Source organism: Haliotis rubra, unplaced genomic scaffold (genome assembly GCF_003918875.1).
Source record: "Haliotis rubra isolate DU_JTF1 unplaced genomic scaffold, ASM391887v1 Scf103, whole genome shotgun sequence".
NCBI classification, from domain to species: Eukaryota; Metazoa; Mollusca; class Gastropoda; order Lepetellida; family Haliotidae; genus Haliotis; species Haliotis rubra.
In genome coordinates this window covers 671,761-696,336 of record NW_025764926.1, presented here as the reverse complement: position 1 = coordinate 696,336, position 24,576 = coordinate 671,761, and the positions used below count along the sequence as shown (strand labels likewise).

The 24,576-nt window shown below is 39.0% G+C and overlaps 1 protein-coding gene and 1 long non-coding RNA gene across 2 annotated transcripts; one reads left to right on the top strand and one right to left on the bottom strand.

Annotated features, from left to right (window-relative positions):
• Positions 1-16,369: 16,369 nt before the first annotated feature.
• LOC124272016 (eukaryotic elongation factor 2 kinase-like) lies at positions 16,370-21,306 on the top strand. Its single transcript, XM_046707181.1, has 2 exons — positions 16,370-16,523; positions 19,215-21,306. The coding sequence occupies exons 1-2, from the start codon at positions 16,395-16,397 to the stop codon at positions 20,007-20,009; spliced, it is 924 nt and encodes a 307-aa protein (XP_046563137.1). The 5' UTR covers positions 16,370-16,394; the 3' UTR covers positions 20,010-21,306.
• A 1,427-nt stretch (positions 21,307-22,733) lies between these two features.
• LOC124272701 lies at positions 22,734-23,545 on the bottom strand. The gene is made up of 3 exons (XR_006897406.1): positions 23,512-23,545; positions 23,054-23,113; positions 22,734-22,816 (listed from the first exon to the last, which is right to left on the bottom strand). It is a non-coding gene; the product is annotated as an uncharacterized LOC124272701 (long non-coding RNA).
• Between the last annotated feature and the right edge of the window lie 1,031 nt (positions 23,546-24,576).

The following is a 24,576-nucleotide window of genomic DNA, read 5'->3' as shown; positions in this document are numbered from 1 at the left end:
CACACAAAACAAAACAACAACAACAACAAACACACAAAACAACACACACACACACACACAAAAATTTCTAGAAGTTTGTGAGTCATTAATGGAGTATACGACTTTATGGATAACAACTTCTATTTCATAGAGCGTGTAGGTGCTTACACCGTTTTCAAGCTAACAGTAAATACGTGGACCCGTCGACGTGGAGGCGGCGAACCAGGCCCTCAGCCCTTGACCCTCGGAATTGCCATAGGTTACATCAGTGGATTCCACGGGACATGAGTTGTTTGTCTGCAAACCACTCTAGCTATGTGAAAAACAGGTGCTTCATAGATATGAATACCCGGATGTATTACCAAGGCCGAGGCGGAATGTGTGTCAATAAAGAGGGCAGCGCTGACGTCACGAGAGGGGGAATCCCAACCAGGCGATACTCCGTAGGACAATTCTAAGTTCGATGTATCTACACGACTGACTCACATAAGCATTCCCCGTAACGTGTCATGTATAAAATACAGCTGTAGGTTTGTTCCTAAACTGCACCACCTCCAGAAACATGTCACCTAACTAATAGGCGTGGTGTACTAAAAAACTGACATAACATTATATCGAATAACATTAAAAATATTTTTGTTAAAATTAACTAACTTCACAAATGCAACCCGTGGTAAACAAACCAAAACCAAGCAAAACAACAACAACGACAACGACAACGACAACAAAAGAACAACCAAAAGAAAAAGACCCTATAAAAGCGACCAAAAGGGAAGTGAAAGGAAAAATAAAGAAAAAAATGGAAACCCGAAATGTTTTATTTAGGAAACTGTGAAACAGAAGCATGCTTAATAACGCTGGTGGGTGTTCACGCAGATGGTACAAATTTGTGTCAGCGACGTATACTAGCAGTCATCCAATGTGGGGAATCCCACATTCGTCAGCACTATGCCCAGGTGTCTCATAAACGTCATAATAAAGTCATAAACGCCCACGACCAGGGCGTACTTGCACAAAGCGATGTCAATGCTACGACTGTTGTTTCTCATTACCGCCCGACCCTAAGATTTAAAAAAAAAGATTTACACGAGAGAAAATGCAACTTTGACACTCAAAATGACCATGAATTTTTCACACTTCTAAATTTTGATTTTCTATTAGAGAGAAGGTGTAAATCTCGGAAGAAATCAAGGGGTTTTGGACTTAAAATAAATAAAATATAAAAATAAATCCGCGTGATGAGAAGCAAGAATATTTGTGTGTGTGTGTGTGTGTGTGTGGCCTTAGACTATGGGAGTTACAATCATTGTAACGTTAAGAACGCTTTGCGCACGTGGGCCCTGCCTCACTATGGACCGACAAGCCCTAATATGTAGGAATACTGTTAAAAACGGTGTTGAACCAAACTCATTCTCTCTTTTCATTTTCTCACACATTGGATACTATTTTGTTTTCATGACTTTTCATAAAATCAGTTTTAAGCAGTTTACACACGAGGCAGTAACTAATCCAGAGTCACACTATCTCATGCATGATACCCTTTTTATAATCTGCACCTGGAAATTACCTAGGTGTGGAGTTCCGGGAACTTTTATGTTACCAGCAACGATGTTTGTCCTAAGTGACCACTCAACCGGTGGGATGGTCAGGCTCGGTCACTTGGTTGATTGTCATTCTAACCCAAATTAGTTTACACATGATATCAGTCACTGGATTGTCTGGTCCAGACTCAATTATTTACAGACCGCCGCCATATAGCTGGAATATTGCTGAGTGCGTCGTAAAACTAAACTCACTCACTCACTCACTCATGAGGCAGGTTTTCTTATATAAGGAGACAACGATGGAGACATGATACAACCTTGCTACACGCCGGCATTAACATTAAAAAGTGAATGAGTTTAGTTTTACGCCGCTTATAGCAATATTCCAGCAATATCTCGGCGGGGGACACCAGAAATGGGCTTCACGCATTGTGTTCATATAGGGAATCGAACCCGGATTTGGTGTGACGAGCGAACGCCTTAACCGCTAGGCTACCCCACAGCCCAAACATTAATAAAGGACGCCAGGTCATCGTATATGTTTTCAGAACTTGTAGCACTTTTATACAACGACTGGTTAGAAACAGGCAATTTCCTCAAATTCCATTCATTGATGCATTCTTCAAGTCTTTCTTAAAAGTTAAACTTTGGGTTTCTGACTCACCCGTGAAGGTCCGGGTCAGAATTGGTTCCAAGCAAATAAGAGGCGACTAACGGGATTCGCTGACTTGGTTGACACATGTCATCGGTTCCCAATTGCGTAGATCGATGCTTATGCTGTTGATCACTGTATTGTCTGGTCCAGACTCGATTATTTACAGACCGCCGCCATATACCTGGAATATTGCTGAGCGCGGCGTTAAACAACAAACCAACAACCAGTCTTGTTTTTAAAAACGCGTGAAACAGTCGAAACAAGCTGTATATTTTCCGAAACCATTTCAGGTATGAAATTGATTAAATCACGTACATATTCGTTGGTTTATAATGTCACAAAATATTTTACATATGATAGGGATATCCTAAGATGGTGGTTTACTTATATTCTGTCTCGCCGGATTGATGATATAAATGATAATATCTCCTTCGCTACATCTTTGCCTTCCTAGGAAGTGGGTGTGCGAAGAAGGAAAGACTTTACCTCATCTGTGCGTAGATATAACTGACTTGGACACACTTCTAATGCGCCTTAGGATATAAATAGATTATGTTTTCGGCGAAATGGTATGAATCAGTTTATTAGTCTCGCGGAGAAGTTCAAGAAGAATTTTGGATTTTACACAAGTGTCCTGTCTATTTTTATAGAAATCGGTTGCGTTTAATTATCAAGTTCACCTTTTCGTTTGACTTTGATACGACGTAGGATTTCTTCATAAAACAAGCACTGGCCACACTTTATACCCTTCTGAATATTGTTGATTGGTTTTTGTTTTTGTAATGCCGCACTCAGCAATATTCCAGCAATCCAGTGATCAACAGCATGAGCATCAATCTGCGCAATTGGGAACGGTGACATGTGTCAATCAAGTTAGCGAGCGTGACCACCCGTTAATCGCCTCTTACGACAAGCATGTGTTACTGAAGATCAATATTCTAACCCGGACCTTCACGGGTCACCTGCCTCATGAGATGGACGATCTATAAATGATGGTGTATGAGTATTGATCATTCACATGTAGAGTGTTTCTATTGTAATATGACCCTACACTTCGTAGATTCCTACAAATACCTAGGACTAGTTTCAAGAATATGTAAATATGGAATATGATGTGTGGTAAATTACAAATATATCAAAGTATAGCTGTGCTTATTTATACATTAGAAATTTAATATCTGAATTTTAAACAAAGATTTATTTGTCATAATGATAGGTGACAGGATCAGTGAGCTATTTGATTTTATCACTCACCCGTTGAAGATATTACTGTTATTACACATTGTGTAATGACGTCGCATGCTTCACTGGGTCACATGACCGAGTATGCGCGTGACCCAGTTGTGCGGGCGTAATGCACTCATTGAACTCTTAGGAAAGAAGTTTCCACTGTTCATTGCTCTGTTGCGTGTAATAGCATTTATATTAAATACAATATGCTGGTTGAAGTCATGTAGTCCCTTTTTCATCCCTTGATTATTTTGGAAAAAAACAAACAATCAATCTAAACAGACCAATGTTGACAATCATAAATGAAATGTTTTCATACGTGTGACCCCTGATATGGCGGCGTAAGGGTCTCGTTCTGTAAGTTAGAGATATTATTTTGCTAATGTTGGATGAGTGATGAATAAAATACTAAATATCCCCTGTTGTATGACCATTGTCGATTGAAAACTGAAAAAACCCAGCATTAAGCAATACGACCTAAAGAGGTCTTTGTCCAAATATCATCAGTCAGGATTTATTAAATATATTCAACACAACCGGACATCTCACATTACATTCACTGCCAATGTAAGTCCTTACATAGGTTTTTCTTTAATATCAAAGTTAAACTTTAATATCAAAGTTAAACAATTTCTAAGTATTCCTGAACAAGGCCAGCAGAGGCAGTTGCCATGAACGTATGGTAGTAAAGTAATTATATAGTTCCCTTAGAACGCCAACAACACAAGGTAAAAGTCTTTTACTTTCTTTCGCAAACATGTTAGTTGAAAAAAATTGCCGATTTTGAATCTTTCGCACAGCTACGAAGGTAATCCGCAAATAGTTGTAATATTTCTGCGTTGCTAGGCAAACGTTCAATGGATAAAATCGTGGAAAATTTGGAAAGTATATAATATTATGAATCATACCTATATGGTCGATTCCAACGAAAAGTGTACACAACATGTATAACCCCATAACATTATAGCATTACAACCTTCATTTACCTACAAATATCATTAAATATGTTGCTGTTTCCACAGACGAAGTCATCAGTGAATGATATCCTATGTTCAAGGGCAAAGGGCCACAAGATATACTTGTGCCACATCTGAACATTTTCTGTGCTGTTTTTACGAAGATATCACACACAATAACCTGTATTCGTAGGTAAATTTTAACTCCCAAATGTTACCTACAGGTACCAACAACTGATCACATTCAATGAATGTATATATCCTGTATATAAATAAACCCATGTCAAAATAACATAGGATGCATATGACACCTGTTACAACAAACCAACTGTAATTTTAGTGAGGTTTTCAATCTTATTATTATTGACATGGGGGATACCGTTAGTAAGACTTGGTGTCACGCTGGGATTTCCCCGGTCTTGGCTCACGGTATTTGTACGTAACATGTATTCGTTGTTAACTAAATGAAATAGAGAACACAATACACTGCTATAACATAACTTATACTTTAGAAAATTATTACAGATCTTAAAACTGATTAGGTACGCAGTACTGCCTATTAATAGATTGAAATGGTTCCTTGGAATTTCAAATGGCTACATAACAGAGCGTTCTATAAATATGTTCTATTCAGGGATGCACTGCAGTTCGCGGTTTAGATTTTATTATAGTGATATAATGAATTCTTTTTGATTGAAATGTCAGAAAACAAGTTGATTATGGTGATAAAAGTAAAAGTTTGCATGATATCACGGGATAAACGGTAGATTCGTAGGTAACGTGTATTCGTTGGTAACATTTCGTATTTGTAGGTAACATCAGTCAGTGTGTTTCAAGTTGTATGTCTTGTTCAGGGCTGTCACCGATGCACTTGCGAACATTAGTGAGGTGAGGTGAAATTGGGTTTTAAGTCGTGCTTGAGAATAATTCGCTCATATGACGACGTGCATGCGTGTATATGTGTATGTGCGGCTGCTTGTACTAGCCCAGACTTAAGCTGGTTTTATAGTGCTAGCCCACTGAGATACCATGCCGCAGTGAAGCATGAATCTACTATTCAGAACAAATATATTTAGTTACCTACGAATACGTAAAAATACCAAATTAGTTCAAGCGTTTTGAACATGTGTGAGGTGCTTTCTTTGAATAAAAATGTCAGTTGAAACATTTGGTAAATAAAATTTAAGGTGTAATGATTTTAGTTCAATTTCTGTTTCCATCAGTCAAAACGACATCGTCAGTTTCCGACATACACTGAGACAAAACAAAGAGAAAGCCTTAAACTGGTTGTAAACAGTCTATATTCACATGTCCTGTGCACTTAGATAAACAATTTCCAAACTGTTCGATGTTTTAATAAACCAGCTATGGTTTAGTTTGACATATGTAAACATTTATGAAATACAAGGAATTATGCGATATTTGTCTCCTATCAGTACATTTTTTTGTCTTCCACCCAAAATTTGGTTTTTGGTGCATTTTCAAATTTGTTGTACTTACCGAAAGATTCACCCGCTGTCTCCCAGATGAATAAGATAGATATGTAACAATGATTTGTTTGTGAAAAGAACACGAAGTCGTGCTATGCTACACGAAACACAGGTACCAAAATGGGTATATTTTCGTAAAGCTTGAGGTTATGAAACATGAAAGAAACCATGATATGACTTCAGACTTTCTATAGTCACTAACATATTGTGCATTCAGAACAACAGTGAATTTGGATGTTAAGCAACAAACAATCCATCTAATCACATGATATACAAGGTATGATGTTGGTATTTGTAACTAATTCAGAAAATGAGCCTTCACTGATCCACCAACTTGTCACTTTTAGATATTAGTGATGGCACCTGATTTTCATAAGAGGCAAATATGTTGACTTTACATCGGTAAAAAGAATTACAAGGTGCAAGCAATTCGGTTTTATACCTTATACCTAGCTGGGTACACTTTTCTTTGGACTCGACCAGGCCAGGGGCAGTGGGTCCTGCTGTGCTAGAAGATGATGTTTAATATCTTGAGAACAAATGATCTGACACTAGTTTAACGGACACTGTGTGAAATGTGTCATGTGAGCGACATATACTACTAACACTTTACTAAGGATCACAAAAATTCCCAACTTTACTTAAACATAGAATTATAATTTGAAATTGTATTCATTTAAAACTTGATAAATAATATACTCATGCCAATAATGGTTGTCACCCCTCCCACCCCCCCCCACACCATCTCCAATAAAACAAATTGAAGGGGGTGACAACCATTATTGGCATGAGTATAATAAGGTAACCCATCTGTAGGCAAACAGCCACTACAATCTAACCTTATGCACTTGATACATGGGTAACCATAAAAATGGTTTTCATGACACCAATCGACCATTTTGCAAATCATGGAACGAGTCATTGACAAGTACACAGCACCTGTCAATAGCAGGTATGGGATCCACAAGATGCAGTGACGTACTGAAACCTAGGATCCATGCTTACAATAAGCTTAGATATTTTAACCAACTTAGACCCCACATCATAGTTTTCTGTTGAACCAATGATTTGATCCTTAGCCAAGTGTGAATAGTATATAGTACTAAACTTAACCTACCAACTTCGCTATCAATATGGAGTGTGCAGGGCACATAGTTCATGCCACCACGTGACCCTGGTATCGTGATGACACGCACAGGCTATATGACACAGTTTGAACCTGTACACAGTTGTGAATATCGAAACATTTCCATGCGATTCATTGTAATTATGGGTCACATACGAGTAGTGATTGAACGAACTCTACAGACGGCGAAAATAGGAACATTTTGAAAAGTTGATTTGCATTCATCATAGTTGGCTTGTTGTTGAACTCCACACTCAGCAATATTCCAGTTACTGGCAGTGGTCTGTAAATAATCGAGTCTGGACCAGACAATCCAGTGATCAACAGCATGAGCATCGATCTACGCAATTGGGATACTCTGACTTGTGTCAACCAAGTCAGCGAGCCTGACCACCCGATCCCGTTAGTCGCTTCTTACGAAAAGCATGGGCTGCTGGAGACCAGTTTTAATCCGGATCTTCAAGGGTCGAAAACACATCATGATACAATTATTAGCGAAGTCATCAGTATTAAATAGAACTCTTTGTTGGTACACGTGAGTGAGTGGGTATGGTTTTACGCCATTGTGTGCAATATTCCAGCAATATCAAGGCGGGGACACCATGAATTCGCTTCATGCAATCATTGTACCCAGGTGGGAATCGAACCCATGTGGTTCTTGGGCGTGACGAGCGAACTCTTTAACCACTAGGCTACCCAAGCGTCCCATTGGCACACATAACCAAACATTAAGTGAAAAGGGTAAGTCATGGTGAAGGAAACTATTTGGACGCACTGGAGACACTTGGTGTACACAACACATTAGCCACAAAGGAATCCACAATATTTAGACGTCTTATTAGTCTCTCAAACAGTCCCTGAGCCAAATTATTTTCCATTCGGTCAAGCACTGTCTACAATGCAAACGCTCCTAAAATGAAGCAAGTCTTGGTGTTCCTCAGGCTTAAGCGTCTGAATCGTGTATGTCACCGGGGCTCCTTATTAACCTAAGAGTTATTTGTTTCTGTCTGTTACCTGTATCCTACGATCTTACTGGCTGTCTGTCTGAACGTATCGTACATAGATAGAGAACAGTGTAGATTAGAATTTAAACGTTATTGAATGTAGAAGTCATATCCAAATAACATTATACACGGAAAGATCAATAGTTTTAATGGTTTTAATTAAAACAATATTGAAATTGCATGTGTCTAATAAAAATGCATTTATAATTATCAGCTTGACCAACGTTAGGGGCGGAGGGGTAGCTTAGTTGTTAAAGCGTTCGCTCGTCACGCCGGTGACCCGTGTTCGATTCCCCATATGGGTACAATGTGTGAAGCCCATTCAGGGCGTCCCCCGCCGTGGTATTTCTGGAATATCGTTAAAAGCGGCATAAAACTACAATCACTCACTCACTTGAGCAACGCTAATTGTGCGGTCACACTGATGAGAATGTCTCTCTATGCCTGTTTTTGTCTGCTAGTATCACTTTCACAACGACTTCAGTTCTTGATAATTTGGTGAGCTAATTGGCGAACGTGTGTGTGTGTGTGTGTGTGTGTGTGTGTGTGTGTATTTAGGGGGTGGGTGGGGTGCGTCCCTTGTTGAATACTTTTGTCGAAATCCATGTTACGAGCAAACATTAGTGGTCCCGTTTAGAGTTCGTTCTAACCATACGTTACAGCACTTATACGTGTACTTAGGAAACACAATGCAATTTGCTCATAAATTAAACAGTCGTGTCAATAGGAATATTCAAAGACAACTCTTTATTTCTGGCAGGAATGTTTTACAAACTTGTGTCACTATATTCGTTGAGTTATTCATTGACGTGTCAAGATATTGTACACAAAAAATGTTTTTGATCCGCTTATTATGTCCATTTCTGTCATGATTTGATTACAGTGCCTATCTAATTTTGAATTCGTACGGACGTTTTTGTTGTTGCTGAGTATGCAATGATATAGAGGCTCAACGTGGAATGTTTGATTGAAGCAGTACAACAAAGTTTTAATAATAATTACAATAAAGGTAATAGTATAACATGATTTTCAGTGTTGTTTGCTTCAACAGAAAGCACTTCAATACAGCGTGTAATTATTGTTTCTGTATGTCAGTGATTCATTGAGATATAACGCCAATATAAACATGTGTTAACATGGACTATTGCAAAATGAAACCAAAACATGATTTAGTTTAAATTAATATCATATGTACCATTATGAAACAAGCGAAAATAACAAAATACTGTGAGTTGTGAAATGGTCACACAGAGCCAGAGACTTTACTGTAAGTCCAAATACAAAACTGGTCCATTTGAGGCCACTTAATTCCTCCAAATGAAACCATTCAAAATCACAAAACGTAAAGCATTTGGTAGAATATTTGGTACTTTTGGAGCCACTGGTAATGACACTTCCACTTATAAAATTATACATGAAACCAACAGAAATAAAAGTGTATTTGGCACTTTTAGAGCACAATAGTTTTTGCCACTGAAGTCAAGGGCAGATAATTCAAAGGAAGCTAACAGTGGATGACCCAATATATTGCAGAATCTGACAACAGTCATGACAATGTCTACATATCTTTGAAATATGCAACCGGGGATTGTGTTAATTGGTGTCAGGAAATATAACTTTATCATACATATACGAGTGAGTGAGTGAGGTTTTACTCCGCACTCAGCAGTATTCCAGCGGTCTATAATTAATCGAGTCTGGACCAGACTATCCAGTGATCAACATCATGAGGTGAGTGAGTGCTTCACACATTGTACATATGTGGGGAAACAAGCCCAGGTATATATGCACTCAAAATCGATATGTAAAAGATAGTTGGCGAACTGTCCACATCATCTGTTGTTTATCTATTATAGGTTATGTGTCCATATGATATGATATCTCCATATATTCATGATATCAAATACTTAATGGAAGTAAGGCACATGGAGTGAAAGTTTATTTCCATTGCTATAGATAGCTAGATATATGTGGATCTATATATAGATACAGATAGTGATGTCCCTGGAAATTTTGTGGGCCAACTGTACATCCGGTTATATCTTACCTGAATGTTGAGATGTGTTTGGGTCAATTATTTACATAAATACTTCCAGCGTGTACTCATTCGAGTCATTTGAGTATCGTGGTTTATTTCACAACATCCGACAATAGCACACACACCGTTATTACCAGATGACACACCTATGTCCTCCGGCTAATCATGTGCACTGGTTTCAATGACAGTATTGAATGTCGGAAGATTTCCTATTAGATTTCTATTTATGTTACCGAGCTTCCCTTATCTACTTCACTTGAACATACACATACATTTCTTTGTTTCATTGCGATGCAAAAATACTTTGAAACCTGTCGGAACATAATATCAATAATATTAAAAATATTCAGTGATTTAAAACAATAACCATGATCATGATAAAGACAAGAGTTTTATGGATGTCAACTTCTTATTGTGAAGGGTCACGACGTCTCGAAGTATATTCTTATTCCTTCATCAGGTGAATGAAACAGTTAGGAAGAGACAGCTATATATGTACAGGTTAAAACAACAACAGTTATGATATAACAAGTGAAACTAGTTGTTAGCTGGTAGATGGACAAGTAGAAGCCAGGGATTGTTAATCCAGGCATGATTGGGATAACAAAGGTGGCAGTTTAACAAGGGATAAGAAAAACAAATGATGCCTATACTTGATTAGATTGTTTGAGATCCCCGATTTTATGGACCATAGTATGAAAGCTATTTACACTGCCATGTTCGATTGGATGTATGCTTTTAAAAATATATTTCTGTTGCGTGTTTATAAAACGATTTAATTTTTCAATTTTAGGAGGTTAATTTCAAAAGTATCCGCAAAACATATTCATTTTTTCTCTCATGCCTTTGCCATAGTGATCATAAATGCTAGTTAAATATAATCAGAACGTTTATTTAGATTAATAAATAAAAACCCAACTAATGACGAAAATAAATATCCCAGACAAATGCAGTCAGCATCTGCATACGGAACAAATTAGTCAACGTCATATGTAACTGTTTGTGACGAGGTCGTTCAAATTAGATATAATCTAATCAATACTGTTGATCGTTATGTCAGTCCGTCCCGTCCTAATTACAATATACTTAGTGTCTGTACCCACGGGAGAAGGCCGCTCAGGCCATACACAGGGGTTATACTTTCTTACGTTTGTGGTGCAATTTGTGAATGACGACCCCTCATCGATATCGAATTAACACACTCTTACGAATTAGCCCAACCAGTGGGGCGGATGAAGCGCACATAGCCCATCTGTAAATACATGATCATATGGTCGGGCATGCAACACTAAAATATTTTATTTTAAAATTAATCCTCAAGTTAATGAATTTGCCAGGTGTTTCAATAAAGTCAGTATCTTATTCACTCAGTATAAGTTCTGTAAACGTCAACGAAGTAGCATCTTAGGTTACGATGTATGCACTATCCTTGACGGCCATTCCTGAAGTTAGTTAGTAAATTAGAAAACATGCAACTTTATAGATGGCAGCTTCTGGTTTATTTAATTAAGAAAAATACTTTCTTTGTTATCAAACTTAACGTTTAGACGTAGATTCTTACACCTTTGTCAGGCTGGACGTTGCCAGGCTGAACGTTTCAACGTAAATTCTAACAGTCATCAAACTGGGCGTTTCGAAGTAGATTCTTATACCCTTCCCAAGCTTGACGTTTTGATGTAGATTCTTATGCTAATGTCGCTAAATGCACCAAACCTTTAGTCGTGATTAATAAATGTGTATGTTTCCTAGCATACTGGATGTAGTAGGCTAAAATGAAGCTAAATGTTGTGTGCGCAAGTCCTGACGATTGTGAATAAATAGGTGAGTGAGTGAGTGAGTGAGTTTAGTTTTACGCCGCACTCAGCAATATCCCAGCTATATGGCGGCGGTCTGTAAATAATCGAGTCTGGACCAGACAATCCAGTGATCAACAGCATGAGCATCGATCTACGCAATTGGGAACCGATGACATGTGTCAACCAAGTCAGCGAAACTGACCACCCGATCCCGTTAGTCGCCTCTTACGACAAGCATAGTCGCCTTTTATGGCAAGCATGGGTTGCTGAAGACCTGTTCTACCCCGGATCTTCACGGGTCGAATAAATAGGTGATACAAGGAACAGTGTAAAGTACTTTACACAGAAACAGCCTGTGTAACGTCGGAGATCCTGCCTCGAGCTCTTTTCCAAATAAGCTCACATGCCCTGATATAACTGATATACATGTAATGTTAAATCAGACTCACTCACTAACTGACTCCAACAGTGATATTACCTGTTCCACAAAAGCTGATCTCCTATTTTCATTTTGATAACACTTTTAATACACACTGCTCACTACACTACTGAGTGGTGGTTGAGGGTATGGGTTTACCTGCAGCAGGTACACCGCAAGCGTTATCCAGCTGCTGAGTCATAATATAAGCATATGATTGCAACAAGCGAACACTTGAACCACTAGGCTACCTGGACAGGTATTGACTGAAACATATTTTATTCAATTAAGAAACGGATTGGGCACAAGTTATCCAACTTAAATAAGCCCTCTCCACATAAGGCAGACAAAGGGTATAGATATCTACAGACAGAGTTATTTAAATCGTTTAGTGTTATGGATGTAGATATGTACACTTTTAAAAACAGGTAGGTAGTAGACGCAAATGACGCCAAAGGTGTGGGTACGGGTTGGGGTAAGGGAAGACTTGGTTTGGTTTCTTTGTTGTTTAACGCCGCACTCAACAATATTCCCCGGCGGTCTGTAAATAATCGAGTCTGGACCAGACAACCCAGTGATAAACAGGGAAGGAGTTACTTGGGTAGTTGGGTGCACACGCAGTGACATTAAACGAGGTTAAGACAGAAAAAACCGTTGAATGAATGCAAATCAGGAAACATTGTGTTTGTAGACCAAACATTACATAAATTACTTTGTTTTCATTTTGTTGAAAATATGTAAGCAAATGATTCATTTATGAGTATATTTGTATACAACTGGTTAAAATGCTTGAAGAGGAGGTAGACTCTCTCATAGTCCATGAATCGCATTACTTTCCCTTCCGCCCAGCCCTTTCTGAAATATGAAAGCCCTAAATGAAGCAAGTCTAGATTTTCTCGGAATCTCCCTTCTCACGGGGGCTCCTTTTCATTGTGAAAGGACTTGCTTGTTTCTTTCAAAATTATATATATTCAGAGAATAAGCGTTAGTCCAGAAGAGGAGGGTACGCACCCCTTGACGAGATCCACGCATGACAAGGTGTGTCTGTGTGTGTCTGTGTGATGAAAGTCCAGTGACATATATTTCCGCATATTTAGTATATACGTTGTATAAATACAGTAGATGACCTGTGCGCGCTTCCCCACTGCGTTACACCCCACTTCCCCCCTTATGGTGCTTGAGTGTAGCGGAAACAACTGGTTGAATGAAACACAAACAGCATGATGAAACACTGGTGAAATATATTCATAGGATATGCCACAGACTACGGTCGGACGTTACAGGAACTGGTTAGTGGTCAGTAAATAAAAATAGGTACCCCAGTATGTAGCAATAATACGGCCAGCTCTACGCTCTAAAGAAAAGGAGCGGCACTCGCCATGTTGCCCGTTTTGTTTACTTTGACATCAAGGTCGACTTGCGCTCGCCTTTAATGGTTTTGTCCCATATCCCGAAAACAGTCAATATTTCTGTAATTAAGGGACTTATATTATTTAAATCATTTGATTATGTGTAAAAAAAATGTATTATCGCTCGATCTAAACCCAGAAATATGTTTGACACTGAGCTTTCATAAAACATAATCGACCCGCATGTCGATCGACAAATGGCAGGTGACCCTCCTTTATCTACTTTCATATAGAGGGTGTCTATATATATATATATATTGCTGACCAAAAGCGAATCCCTGTCTCAGGAATCCGGAATAGATCTCGGTTGGAACTTGTCTTACGCCAAACATGCTTGTCGGAAGAGGCGACTTATTTGAACGAGTGGCCAATCTCGGCGGCTTAGGTTGATTCTTGTCATTCTATACCTGTTTCGTGGCTCATGATGCCAATCACTGGATTATCTGGTCTAGTCTCCATTATTTACAGTCCTCTGTCATACAGCTGGAATATATCCGTGTGCGAACTTTAACCAAAAAACACAGTCAGGGACAATTATTATATCTACATGAGGCATCAGACCCTTAGTGTAGTTAAACTGTGCTGGGGTTCATTCATAACGCAGACTTGAATGAACAAAGTGGGTAAGCATGGTTTTACGCCGCTTTTAGCAATATTCCGGTGGAGGACACCAGAAATGGGCTTCACACATTGTACTCATGTGGGGAATCGAACCCGGGTCTTCGGCGCGAGGAGGGACGCTTTAACCACTAGGCTACCCCACCGCCCTGCATGAATTGACAGGGGACATACTGGAAAATAGATGCTTTGTTTGCAATGTTCCTTAGAAGTCTGGGGTGGTGCAGCCCAGTGGGTTAAAGCACTCGTCAAACCGAACCAAGGTTCGATTTCTAGTATGGGTACAATGCGTAAAGCCCATTTCTGGTGTTCCCCGCCGTGATATGACTGGAATATTCGTAAAAGCGGCGTGAAACCCCAACTCACTCACTAACCCCTCTTCTGTAAATTCGAAGTCTCTTTTCCACAGTGCGACCAGCTTCAGTTTATTATTCACAAGCAGACAGACAGTTTTATTCAGTAAAAGGCCACTGGCTCATAATACAGTCAAATGCATGATCACATATCACATGGGTGGTACACATGAATCTATAAAAATGATCTGCTCTTAATTCTAATTTGTACATAATATAAAGATAAACCAACATTGTTAATCACATCAACAGTCAGATTGCATAACATGCTTATGCCAATAATGATTGTCACCCCCCCCCCCCTAGCCTATGAATAAAATTGAAGGGGGGTGACAACCATTATTGGCAGGAATATATTTATAAAGTTATTTATCGTATGAGGTTGACTAACATATTTCACAATATATTTATCTCTAACATCAGAAAGATATTCACACATATACAAAATATGCCACTCATCTTCCACAATATTAATACATTTTGATTTACAAAATAGACAAAATCTTTCATTAGAAGCAACATTTACATATCTCCCAGTCTCTATTGCTAAGTTAAAATTTCCAAATCTGAATTTTGAAAGGGCAGATCTCAAATTTAAACAAATGTTACAATTTAAGTATTTTTCTGCATCTAATAGGGTTTTATGCTGACAATAAGGGACCGTTCATAATTATTGAGGTGGGTGGCGGTGGGGTGATGATGATTTTTATGGAGAGGCATGTACAATGTGAATGACACCACCCTAAAATTATGTACCAAACAAGTGACCCCCCTTGTATGTCATGTACAAAATCAATGCCCCCCCCTCCCCTTCTCATAATTTCTAAGCATAATTTTAAACATGTTTTTATGTACACAATTGCTGACCCCCCCCCGAGTACGAATGTACAAAATAGATCTCTCACACTCACTCACACACACACACGCACGCACGCACGCACGCGCGCCATAAATTATGAACGGTCCCTGATAATTAGTTTTATAAGAATTTTCAATGGAAGTATACCAGGACTGCTTTAGATTACCGCTACATGCAGTCGCTAGCATTCATCCTACACAGACCGATTTCTGCTTCAGTTCACACATTTACAACTGAAATTAAGCTAAATACATATCCAAACATATTCTTAAATATGACTCTCTTAAAGTGAACTCCAGAAGTACTTTTAGAGCTAGACTGCAATAACGGAACGGTACGAGTTTTTTCGGTCTTACAAAAATACTCCATCGATACACATTAGTGAATAGATTATGTCGTAATTCAAATCGGTGTGTACGTCAAACGTTTCACAATATGACTGACGCCCTATTATATGAGATCTCTCTTACATGCGTGCATTGTGTCGGCGTATTTTTTTATTCATATTAAATGACATGTTGGACTAAAAATTATTTAAGTGTTGATATTACACAAAGGAATGGACGTGAATAGAACATGTTTCGGTAAGGTACACCCAGACCGTTCAAAGCCTATTATTTATTTCGCAAGAGGGTATTTTGAACGTGTACTATTAATACACCTTATTTCATTTAGGCAAGACATCCACCTGGCTAGTCGTGGAAGTTGTAAACTTGTTGGGATTTTCCAGAGATGTGGAGTTTTAATCTCTCATCACCGTCATAAAACAGTGTCTGTCAGTTGCTATGTTTAGATCAATCGGAAAGCAAACACGCTGTTATCCAATGGCAGTTAGGTACAGGTACCACGTGACCATCACAACCCAAAATAGATACACGCATGGCGTCACTGAAGCAAGACATTAACAGACAGTATATAAATGGTCCGTGGTGCATCCGATGCACAGAAAGTACACTTATCAATAGGTAATCTACTACCTGCAACACGAACTCGTCTAATACAGACAACTAACTTAACTGGATTAATATTCTTGGAAGAACTCAGCAAGGTAAGACTGTACGTTGTGATAGGACAGGTTAGAATGTGGCCTAGATAACGATCTCGCTATACATGTCTAACGTGTGTGTATCTAACACTGAAGCTCTGTTTCTGACCTTTAGTCCAAGCACAATTGTTGTTTTATGAGCCTATGTCCATTTAACACAACACGTACCTGTGTTCCAGTGACTCGGAGGGGAACAAACTACAGCCATTGTGATTCAATGTTTGTTTGATTCAACCCTCAAGCCCAAACATTCTTCTCCTTAGAAAGCAGTTGCAGAAAAATGCAACTTTCTTATTGTACCATGTTTACAATTTGTTTACATTAACTGGCTATATGAAATCTGTAATTCGGTGGTCTTGAAAGTTATTGTTTTGTTTAATTTCACAAACTGTGTCTTTATCAACGTTTTAGCAACGTCTATAAACCTCAAGAGCTGGTTACGGCCAGGTGAAATAATTCAAATTGGTAACATCTTTGAAGGGCATTTAGAAATTAGTAAAGCATTTCAAAACCAATATCTCATTTTGGAATTTATTACATCAACACGAACATGTGAAGTTGATAAAGAAATCAAACAATAATTTAAACATTTCATAACAATATTTTATTGTAAAAATAGTTATGCACCTCGACTTGTACCGACACGTTAAATCCTGCCATGAGAACAGTACAATGCTGGGGAGGATAATTGGAAAAGAAGATCAGTTACATGGTTTCACAACGAATTCACAATAGCAACCAAGGCCGAGCCCAAATAAGGAAATCTAATCCCCATGGGTTAATCCGCAGAACCGTTAGAATAATCTCTGGACTGTAATAACAAAGATACCGTTGAAATCAATAGCTACCGGTCATAAGCACGTGCTGGCGTGCCAGGTGCCTTTTCACTGACCAATGAGCTTGCAGTGATCTATTGACTTTGATCGGTCAGCCGTGGTCAGAAGGGGAAATACCCTTGCACATTAATATCGGGAGTAACTAAGTGGACGCCATGCACATCTGGTCAGTCTAGAATATTCAGCTGTTTCCCTTTTGTCGTCAATTCATCAACGAGCATTCTAATTCCGAGGTAGGATGTATATTTGTCAACATGCATTTGTTTTCGATCGCAATCTGAGGTATATATTCGACAAGTGTGATATGACATTTATATAAATACATATTTAGTACAGGTCACGTATGATATTAATATTAATTAATTTATTAATTATTAAATCCCGACGGGTGTGCTTCAGTGCCTATCGTCTTTAGTTTGTGCCTGTTTAACCGTGTAGTTCGTCATTTTTACCAGCACTTATATTGAATATATTATTGAACTTACAGTAAATCATTTCCGTTGTATTTATTTCTGAATGTTACTTTTCTCGGTATGATTTATATATACTGAGAATTAGGTCCATAGAATATATCGTATATCTCGGTTCTGGTGCTATATATTTATGTTAAATGAAGGTACTGTTATTGTTAATCAACATATATCGGATAAGACGGGAGCTTATGGAAAAGACATACATACAGATATGTAGGCCTATAGGCATATTTGTAAACATATATATCTCAATGGTCATGTGTGAGACATGGTAACGTGTGCGTGACAAGTACGAACATCCATATTTGTGGTTTGTTCATCTCAGCTATTAGATCGATACATAAATGTTGATTGGTTATATGCCAAGGCCACTCAGTGTTGGAATATTTCATAAGTTCAGAGTAACCTCGTTAATTCGGAGTAATTAATCGGGAAACCCCGAGACTACTGTTATAAACGCTCACATATAACATAGAACAGTTCCCTGATCCAAGTGTCCCTTGATCTTGACGCTATCAGGGAGAACAGTCAAGTCTGTATCAACGAGGTTTTACTATAATACCTGTACCCGTTTCACTGCCAAACATAAACAGTGTAGATTATTCAGTTAGATATACAACACACTCCTGTTCAATACCTGACGACCAGCTGTGCCTGCTGTGCTATGTGCTGTACAGGTAACATGCCTGACAATGGACAGGTAGATCTGTTGTTGATCACAGTGTTATGTTTATGTGGTTCACTGGGCTAGTCATAAACATTCTTTCTACGCGTCACTGGTCACTGAGCCAACAGACGAGGTACGTGATGAGCGTATATGTTGCCAGCGTTACGTCTCTGGTGTTAATGCAAAGGTGCTAATTACCCAGTTATATTAGTATCCGACTTGACAAAGCTTGTCAAGGGAAAAACATCATATCAAGATTAGATAACACTGGGATGCATGCTGGGAAAACCATGTCTGGATATCAGACAACATGCAGCCTCAGAGCAATGCAAATGATATCACTGGTATAATGACATTTAAATTTAAATCTGACCCCATCTGATCATTTGTGTGTATATCACATCATGTATGATAACGACATTGGCTCGCGACTTGTTTAGTACTATGCATGAAAAGTGTGGTTTTATGACATTGGCTCGCAACTTGTGTTCGTACTAGTAGCAACTTCACCTTTACATACTTTTATGTATACGTAATGACTTGCTGGGAATCCAAACCTTTCGTCGGTATGGCGACCGAACGCTTAAACACTTATAGGTCCAACTACGCTTTAGCCCTCCAATCAATAAAAGCAAGAGTACTAATTAATTTGAAAATTGAGCTCAACACACGTTACGTCATCTTTCGATGTATAATCATTAATAATCTTATGTTTCAGACTACTACAATGGGCAACCAACTGAGCACAGACACTCTCTGTTCCACAGACTCGGACGGACATAGTTACTGGGTCGGCATCGATTGGAAATCTTTTGCAAAGGGCAAGCGGAAGAAGTGTTATCAGGGCTGCTTGAACGGCCTTGGGCCAAGGTCAGGCGAGACGGTAGTCGTGAAGGCCTTCAGAAATCAACTTCGGAGTCAGGAAGTGTGGCAAAATGAGGAACTTAAAGGACAAACGGCCAATCTGATCTTGGATATGTTCAACAGCCAGTACCCTGGACGGTGGGACATTAAAATCAATGTTCCAATAGTGGCTCTCATGGATTCCGTGTCAAAGATAAACGACATCTTGGGCTACAGAAGCAGAAGTAGAAGCCTCAACGACAATGAGTGGGTCGGAATAGAAGAACACATTCCAGGGAGGTTTACACATTTCTGTGTGACGAACACAGTATGTGAACATGAGAGAGCAATACTTCTGGAAGCCTTCTCCCACTTCACGTACCACCAGTCACGAGGAGCTCTTGTCATTTGTGATTTCCAAGGAGTCCAAAATGGCGGGGCGTACCACGTGACCATTCCCGTCATCCATTCGCAAAACGAAGAGTTCGGCGGCACAGATCTGGGCGCGCACGGAATCAACGAATTTTTCAAAACTCACCGCTGTAATGATCTGTGTAAGAAATGGTCGAGGATGCAGCCACTCTCGCCACCTCCGTCATTTGAAGACATACACGAGCTACTGCCTCTACGAGCCGTTCCATCGGCCCCACCAATTGACTGTGATGGTTGAATAAACTCCTAGAATGTTGTTTTAAGCTTCTGCTGCAATCCCAATATTGCAAGAAAAAGTGCAACTGGCACTGTCGACATGCTCGTCAGGTTTGTGTCACCTGGAGCAAGCGTGTGTTTCTAAGCGTGAGGAAATATACCACCTGAAGTGGAAATGCTGTAGGTAATCTACAGGAGAAATCTCGTGAGTCCGTATCTGGTAATACAGAACCCCCTCCTTCAGGACGATTACGGCTGAAGCTGACATTTATGCAAATGCTATTTGTACATTTGCGGTTGTTGGTTAGCCTAGTGGCTAAAGCGTTCTCTCGCCACACAGAAGACCGCGCTAGGTCACTTTCCCCACATCCCTACAATGTGTGAAGTACATTTCTGGTGTTCCTCTCCGTGGAATTGCTAGAATATTGCTAGGAGCGGCGTAACGCCACGGCTCAGATTGACGGCCTTTATATAGGCTGTTTCAGTAAAGATACGGTTTCAACTTCACGAACACTTGCCAAAGAACATAATCGCAAACATGAACAGGTTCTCGGAAAAGGTGGAGACCTTTTTAAAGTAACATTGCGAAGCACTGGTGCTTTTATGGACGCTTCTGTGTACCATGGTGATGTCATGAATTTTTATAACATGTTAGTGTGTGCTGGTCAACTTTAGTTTAGCACTAATTCTAACACCCCTTTTTGGGGTACATTAATGTAGACCTAGTTTTTTAAGAAAAAGTGTTTGACCATAGATGTGCAATATTTGTTTTTTAAGAAAGATAAAGTGTAGCATGCAATATGACACTGTAGTTGTGCCAGTTAGTCCCTCTTTAAATGAAAACGCATGATCACTGTTCTCTGTTAAAATCACACTGGGGCCTATCGTGTAAGAAGCCATGCCTTCTTCCCTGATTCTTATATGTTGACGTATAATAGACCTATCTCGTGGCCCCTCTCCCACGTCAATCATATTCTTAAAAGAAAAAATCTGTCTCTTAATGTCTCATAAAAAACCCTAATAAGTTCTCGGTCGTGTTGACTATTGACGGTTTTATTTAGACATTTGATTTATGTTTCAATTATGTTTTTACACTCATTTAATTGGGTATTTTTAGACTGATACGTAGAATATTTTACAATTCTGCTTCAAAAGCTGTTTCATGTGCCTTCTACGTATCTTTCACGTGCAGCCTCAAGTGTGTAACGGGGCGGTGGGTTAGCCTTGTGGGTAAGGCGTTCGCTCGTCAAGCCAAAGGCCCGGGGTCGATTCCCCACATGGGTACAATATGTGAAGCCCATTTCTAGTGTCCCCCGCCGTGATATTGCTGGAATATTGATTAAAGCGGCGTAAAACTAAACTCACTCAGATGTGTAACACATGATACGTTATCGAATTAAAAAAACTGTAAACAATCATGTGTGTGTGATGCCTGCGCTCGATCAGTGATCAAACATACGTTATGGACACATGCTAATTCAGCAGAGCATATTTTGATAAATACAATTTGTCATTCATATTTTTACGCAAAACTAATTGGGTAACTGTAATTAATTGCCCATACTTTATGAAAATTCGCTGCTTATCTAGATCTGGAGGTCTGACTACCACAGTTCTTTGTTCATAGTCGTCATTAGTGGACAAATCATACATTGACTCTTGGTGCTAAACTGTATTGTCAATACCCCGTGTTGAAAATAATGATCTGGTTCAGAAGTTGATGGAGACTCCGGTAAGAACAAATGTATACCTATCATGAAACCATTAGCGTTTCATATTGTTCACGAATCTTATGTAAAAGGAATATATTAGTATGCCCTTTTGTTATTATGTTACTGTGTATGTTGTCTCTCCATTCTTTGATGTATGGTCATATTTTACTTGTAATAAAAGAATTGTTGTCAAATGCCACAATCATTGTTTTCTTTCAAATATTCTAAAAAGTAGTATATACACCTGAAAAGTCCTTTTTCAGATTCCCAAAAGAAACTCCATGATTTTCACATTTTGAATGACAAAGTAGCCCGATTGCAATGGAGCCATGAGTCAGAATTCATACCAGAAAGTAGCACTGACTGACTGAATTTGGTTTTACGCTGCTTTATATCCAAATTATCCCCAGAGACAAAGTTTTGATACATGCGCTGCTTGCGCTTCTTAGAGGAAATTGATTTTTTGGGGTTTTAGATGCCCTTTTATAGGCTTCTTCTGCAGCTGAATAAGAGCCTTGGCCTGGTCGACCACTTGTTGAGTAGGAGTAACAAATTTAATCTTAGGCTGTTCTGTGGTTTCTGGTTCTTGTTTGTCTTTCTTCCACTCGGGGTCATACAGTTCCAAATTTTGATCGACAGACTTCATGGCAGATATCTGTACTCTGCGCAATAAGCCTTGATCCTGTAATATCATGGCCATTTGTCGGCATCGGGTAGCACAGTTTGTATTTGCGGATTCATGATGAAAACAAAAATGGGAGCGGCTTGAGGTGAAGTGTCACTGACAATGGTCCACGTATAACTGAAACTCGATTGCCCTCGTTGTCTTTTATATAGATATTCACAGTCTGTAGATCTCTAAAATTCATATGGACATGCTGACATTGAGGAAATGCAAAAGAGCTTTCTTTTCAGTTTCCCATGAGACAGAAACGTCTCAGTGAAGGTTGTTTAGTTCCTCCAACATAAGACGAATCACAAAAGGAATAGATATCAATGTCACGACATTCCGACGGTTTTTTTATCTATGTGTAACCGGAGTGGTTTGGTATATACCACAAAGGCAAATAGTTTTTTGTAGATGTCAGTTTAATGGCAATAATAACTGAAGAAGGCCCTGTAAAAGAATAAATACATTGCATCAAAATACGCTACAATACTTCATGGGCCAATACATGTGAGGCTTAGCAATAAGTACTACAATCATATATAATCAATACAATCACTACTCATTAATCAGGTCACAGAGTAGACATGTGTATATGTATATAATGTTTATATTTCAAGATACACGTGTAGCATCATACAAGTACATAACATGATTATTTACAATATAATATGAAAGAACCCTCACCGAGTGTATGGCACTGTGCCCCTTTGACGTCACAAACGTCAGGAACTATGTTTGCCACACCTGAACATAAACATATACAAATCCAATAATATATAACATTCTACATCTGTACATTATCAATCTACAGTACATAAAATATCTGTTCTAATAACCCATCCCATCATACATACATTCATTCATACATGCAAAGTTTGGCGCATTAGTTTAAAGAAGTAGATATACACATTAGGTTTACCTACACAATAAGTTAGATAACATCCTCCTGGGAATGCTGTCTAAGATTGCAATACACTTACATATATAAAGTATTGCTAAGACCTAGTTATGCTGCATGTAACAGATAGTTAATTTGATTAATATTTACCACATATAACATGATACATGCTTTAAAGGAAGCTAAGAAATAATACATACACACTAAACATGAAAACATAAAATACACAATCCGAATAACTAACCTGTTATAAGCTGTTGCTAGCTGTGACCAGTGACTGAAGTGAAAATGATAGCTGACCCACAAAACACCCTGCTATTGAAACTAAGGGGCCTGGGGCTGGGGCAAGACAATAGAGACAATAGACAACGTAAGCGCAAGGGTGACAGTGCTATTTGGAAAGTGAAGCAGGTTAGATTGAGTGGTTAAGCTAGGGCTAGATTTAGTGATTAAAATACAAATTAAAATACACTTGCTTATATATACATAATTACATACTTCTACATATGCCCCAGGACAAAATAGACATTTCTGTTAGTCCCATCCTCCACCACTGGTTAAGATGTAATGGTTCATTCAAACCCGCTCTGAAGTAAAAAGGTTCGTTGTTGGGATAGAGGCCTCCACTGTCTGTACTTCTGGTATGTTTAGGTGAGGTGAGGTGAGGTGAGGTGAGGTGAAATTGGGTTTTACGTCATGCTTGAGAATATTTCGCTCATATGACGACATGCATGCATGTGTATGTGTGTATGTGTGTATGTGCGGCTGCTTGTACTAGCCCAGACTGAAGCTGGTTTTATAGTGCTAGCCCACTGAGATATCATGCTGCAGTGAAGCATGAATACCCTACTCAGACACATTATACTGACTCCGAGCCAACCAGTCCTTGTTGTACCAATTAATGCCGAGCGCCAGGCAGGGACCAACAAGTACCATATATTAACGTCCTTTGGTAGGCGCGGTCGGGGATCGAACCCGCGACCTTCCGCTCTCTGCGCGGACGCTCTAACCACTACACCGGTATGTTTAGGACTGGTCTTGGGGTGTGGTAACAAGTAGCCCAAACTACTGATGGGTAGTGTTGTCTACAAATTGGAGTTTCACTACAATGACTACAATGTAATTAATGATGATTTGAGAGAGAAAAATCAAACAGTTTCTGTGTTTGCTACTTTTCCACCAAAACACGTTCAAGTGCCAGATGTACTCCACATGAAAGAAGCTGCTTCTTCAGTCTCTTCCATTATAAATAATTTTGACATGGTTTCTCAGTCCTTTATACACTGCTTCCCATCTACTTCTGGGATCC

What these genes read in the sequence shown, in the direction of transcription:
- LOC124272016 (XM_046707181.1), top strand. Translation starts at nt 16,395, where the DNA reads ATGGTCCGTGGTGCATCCGATGCACAGAAAGTACACTTATCAATAGGT. An exon ending in TCTTGGAAGAACTCAGCAAG is followed by an intron (nt 16,524 to 19,214) that starts GTAAGACTGTAC and finishes CTTATGTTTCAG; the next exon opens with ACTACTACAATGGGCAACCA.